The sequence below is a fragment of the Diospyros lotus genome, chromosome 8 (genome assembly GCF_014633365.1).
Source record: "Diospyros lotus cultivar Yz01 chromosome 8, ASM1463336v1, whole genome shotgun sequence".
NCBI lineage: Eukaryota > Viridiplantae > Streptophyta > Magnoliopsida > Ericales > Ebenaceae > Diospyros > Diospyros lotus.
In genome coordinates this window covers 2,814,161-2,817,564 of record NC_068345.1, presented here as the reverse complement: position 1 = coordinate 2,817,564, position 3,404 = coordinate 2,814,161, and the positions used below count along the sequence as shown (strand labels likewise).

The 3,404-nt window shown below is 36.7% G+C and overlaps 1 protein-coding gene across 1 annotated transcript; it reads left to right on the top strand.

Annotated features, from left to right (window-relative positions):
• Window positions 1-215: 215 nt before the first annotated feature.
• LOC127808039 (probable trehalose-phosphate phosphatase D) lies at window positions 216-2,782 on the top strand. The gene is made up of 11 exons (XM_052346351.1): window positions 216-357; window positions 437-704; window positions 800-940; window positions 1,036-1,107; window positions 1,213-1,308; window positions 1,451-1,507; window positions 1,625-1,726; window positions 1,866-1,943; window positions 2,048-2,117; window positions 2,267-2,430; window positions 2,532-2,782. The coding sequence occupies exons 2-11, from the start codon at window positions 447-449 to the stop codon at window positions 2,589-2,591; spliced, it is 1,098 nt and encodes a 365-aa protein (XP_052202311.1). The 5' UTR covers window positions 216-357; window positions 437-446; the 3' UTR covers window positions 2,592-2,782.
• The last annotated feature ends 622 nt before the right edge of the window (window positions 2,783-3,404 follow it).

Genomic DNA, 3,404 nt, shown 5'->3' with positions numbered 1-3,404 from the left:
AAATATATTAGAATTGGATGCTTTACTCAGTTTGTACACGCATTGAATTGATGTAAACAGAAAATTAAGTAATAAATGATGTTTTAAAAAAATCAAAATAAACAAGCAAATGATTCCGAGGGAAGTGCTGCTGAGCGCCAAAAGGTACAAACCGGAAAAGGCAAGGATGTTTCGTCCCTTTCTGCCTTGCAATTAAACATCTCTCTATAAATAATTGACCTCTCCGCCAATCCCCCAACTCCATCCCCCCTCCTTCTTCTCTCTCTTCTCCAGAGCTCAAGGTTTACCGACTCCTCTGTTCTTCTTCTTCTTCTTCGATCACCGTTTGTTTCAATCTTGAATCTTCCAAGCCTTAAGGTAATCAAGAACACGGCCCATTTGAATTCCGGTAATGGGTCTTGTTTAGTTAGGCTAAATCGATGTTTTTCTTTGGCAGGGAAGAGGAAATGACGAACCAGAATGTGGTGATTTCCGACGCCAAATCGGGCATTGGCATGGCCATAACGGTTGCGATTCCGTCGGCCGTGCTCTTCCTCGGAACGGCGCCGCCGATCGCCGTTCCGAGGAAGAGCAAGTCCTTGAAGAAGCTCGAAACCGGGCCCTGGAAAAGTTCCTGCATCGACTTAATGAGGGCTTCTTCTCCGACCCGGAGGCCCTCCACGCCTCTCTCTGAAGCCGAAGACCAAATCCGAAGCTCCTGGGTGGTACGTCTCCAGCCTCGTTCACAAAGTTTCCCGACGGATTATTTTCTCTCTGTTTCTCTAACTTTTCTTTTCCCCTGAATTTTACCGGAAAGCAGCTCCATGACCGCTCGGCTCTCGACAAATTCGATCAGATTGTGAATGCTTCGAGAGGGAAGCAAATAGTGATGTTTCTTGATTACGACGGGACTCTCTCGCCGATTGTGGAAGACCCAGATCGCGCTATCATGACAAAAGAGGTCCGTTTTCTATTTTCTCTTTCCCGTTTCTTTCCAACTTTCTCCGTCATTTTCTTTCCAAGAAAATTCACCAACTTCTGGAACTTCGAACCCAGATGAGAAATGCTTTAAAGGGCGTCGCCAAGTACTTCCCCACCGCCATAGTGACCGGCAGGTCCACAGCCAAGGTACAATTTTACCAAAAGATTAAACCAAAAAAAAAAAAAAAACAATACTTTTACAGAATTTTTATTCATAAAAATGAGTTCCTCTAATGATCTGATATGCTGCAGGTCTATGAATTTGTAAAATTATCACATCTTTACTACGCTGGCAGCCATGGCATGGACATCAATGGACCTGCCAAAGGCAGCAGCAAGCACATTAAAGTAAGTGCTAATTAACCCAATAATTAATTTAACTAATACAATCAAAGGATTCATCAAACCTACATATAATTTGTTTCTAATCTTTGTCTTAGAAGAGAAAAAGTTTCTCATTGTGTTGAATCTTGGATTGGATCTTATTCAGGGAAATCAAGGGGTTCTCTTTCAACCCGCCAGAGAATTCTTACCGATGATCAATGAGGTTTGTGTTCTTTCATTAACTTAGCTTTCCATTAATGCTTTCATGATAAATAATTAATTAATACGATCATTAATGGGTTATCATCATTGGTTTTGACGTTGGAATTCATGTGTTTAGGTGTATAAAACTTTACTAGAGAAAACCAAGTCCACCCCAGGGGCCAAGGTTGAAAACAACACGTTCTGTGTATCTGTACACTTTCGCTGCGTTGAAGAAAGGGTACAAATCCATTAGAATATATATATATATATATCCACTTTCTTTACATTTTCAAATTTGCTAATGCCACTAACAAGTAGAAGCAATAATAATAATAATAATAAATATAATTTGTTTCTTTTTTTGGGCTATGTAACAGAATTGGAACGCATTAGCAGAGCAAGTTAGATCGGTGCTCAATGAGTATCCAAAGCTTAAAATGACTCATGGACGGAAGGTACAATTTTAACTCCTGACATATTATTTAGATATTTAAATTAATTAAAATAACAAAAAAAAATTGTCAAATCTAATAAATTTAAAATTGATAATTCAACGTAGGTATTTGAGATTCGTCCAACTATCAAATGGAACAAGGGAAATGCCCTCAAATTTATACTAGAATCTCTTGGTGAGTTTTCGACTATCTATCGTTCATGATAATATTTATATAATTATATGCTGAGTCAAAATTTAATTGAATCAATTTAAATGAATTTTAGTAGTGGGGTGTTAACAAAAAAAAAATAATAATTAATTTATGTTATTTTATATTTACAGGGTATGCGAACTCCGAGGATGTAATGCCGGTGTACATCGGAGATGATCGATCGGACGAGGATGCGTTTCAAGTGTTGCGCGATAGGGGACAAGGGCTCGGCATTTTGGTATCCAAAATTCCAAGGGAAACAAAGGCTTCTTATTCTTTGCAAGACCCTCACGAGGCAAGCACATTTGCCAATTACCATGCAATTAAGGATTTAGACTTGATATTATTATGTCATTATCCGATCATTGACTCGATCTATTCTTCGTCTTTTTACAGGTTATGTCATTTTTGCAACACCTAGTGGAATGGAAAGAATCACGAGAGCAAGAACGTTAATGAAGATAGTCGGGAATTTTTTTTTTTTTTTCTTTTTTTCATGTTCTTCCACCCGAAATTTGACAAGGGTGGATGGATATTATGTAATTTTCTTGGTCAGTTAGAAGGGTCAGATAATAATTTTGTAACATCAAGAGTAGCTTGAGTAAAATAATCATGAAAAATCAAGATTATTACTATTTTCTATATCATTGTCAAGGAATTAATTAAGTATTAATTAAAAGCTTATTATTATATTCGATAGAACCCCAAAAAAAAAATTCAATTAAGAAAAATAACATTTCAATCAAATTGTCGTGTACTTAATTGAAAAGTTTTTTTTTTAAGTTGAGTACAAGTTAAGCAATTGTCAAAGGCAGCTATAAAACCGTCATAACATAACTAACGTGTTATAAGAATCAATGCAATTTACACCAAAAAGGAACAAATTAAAGCTTTGGATGCAAATCAATTGATGGGCCTCTGGAATCAATGAACAGCACCCCGTTGAATCTTTCAAGACTCTCTCAACCCCATTTAACTTAATACGATTCTGGGTTCTTATTTGTTTCGGGATAATATCGCGACGAGATTGCTTTATGTTTGATCTATTATAATTCTTAAATAGTAATTGTGGTAGAATTATTCTATCCAAATCTAGGGTTTATATTTGTTAATTAACCAACAAGAAGCAAACGTAATAAAATGTTGGGAAATCCAAAAGCAAGTTGGGTTCCCAAATCTCTAAATAATGGAAAGCATGGTGTAAGTGTTACCTGTAAAGACCACCTGATAGAGTCAGAGCAACAAGCACCACTCGTGGGATATATAATA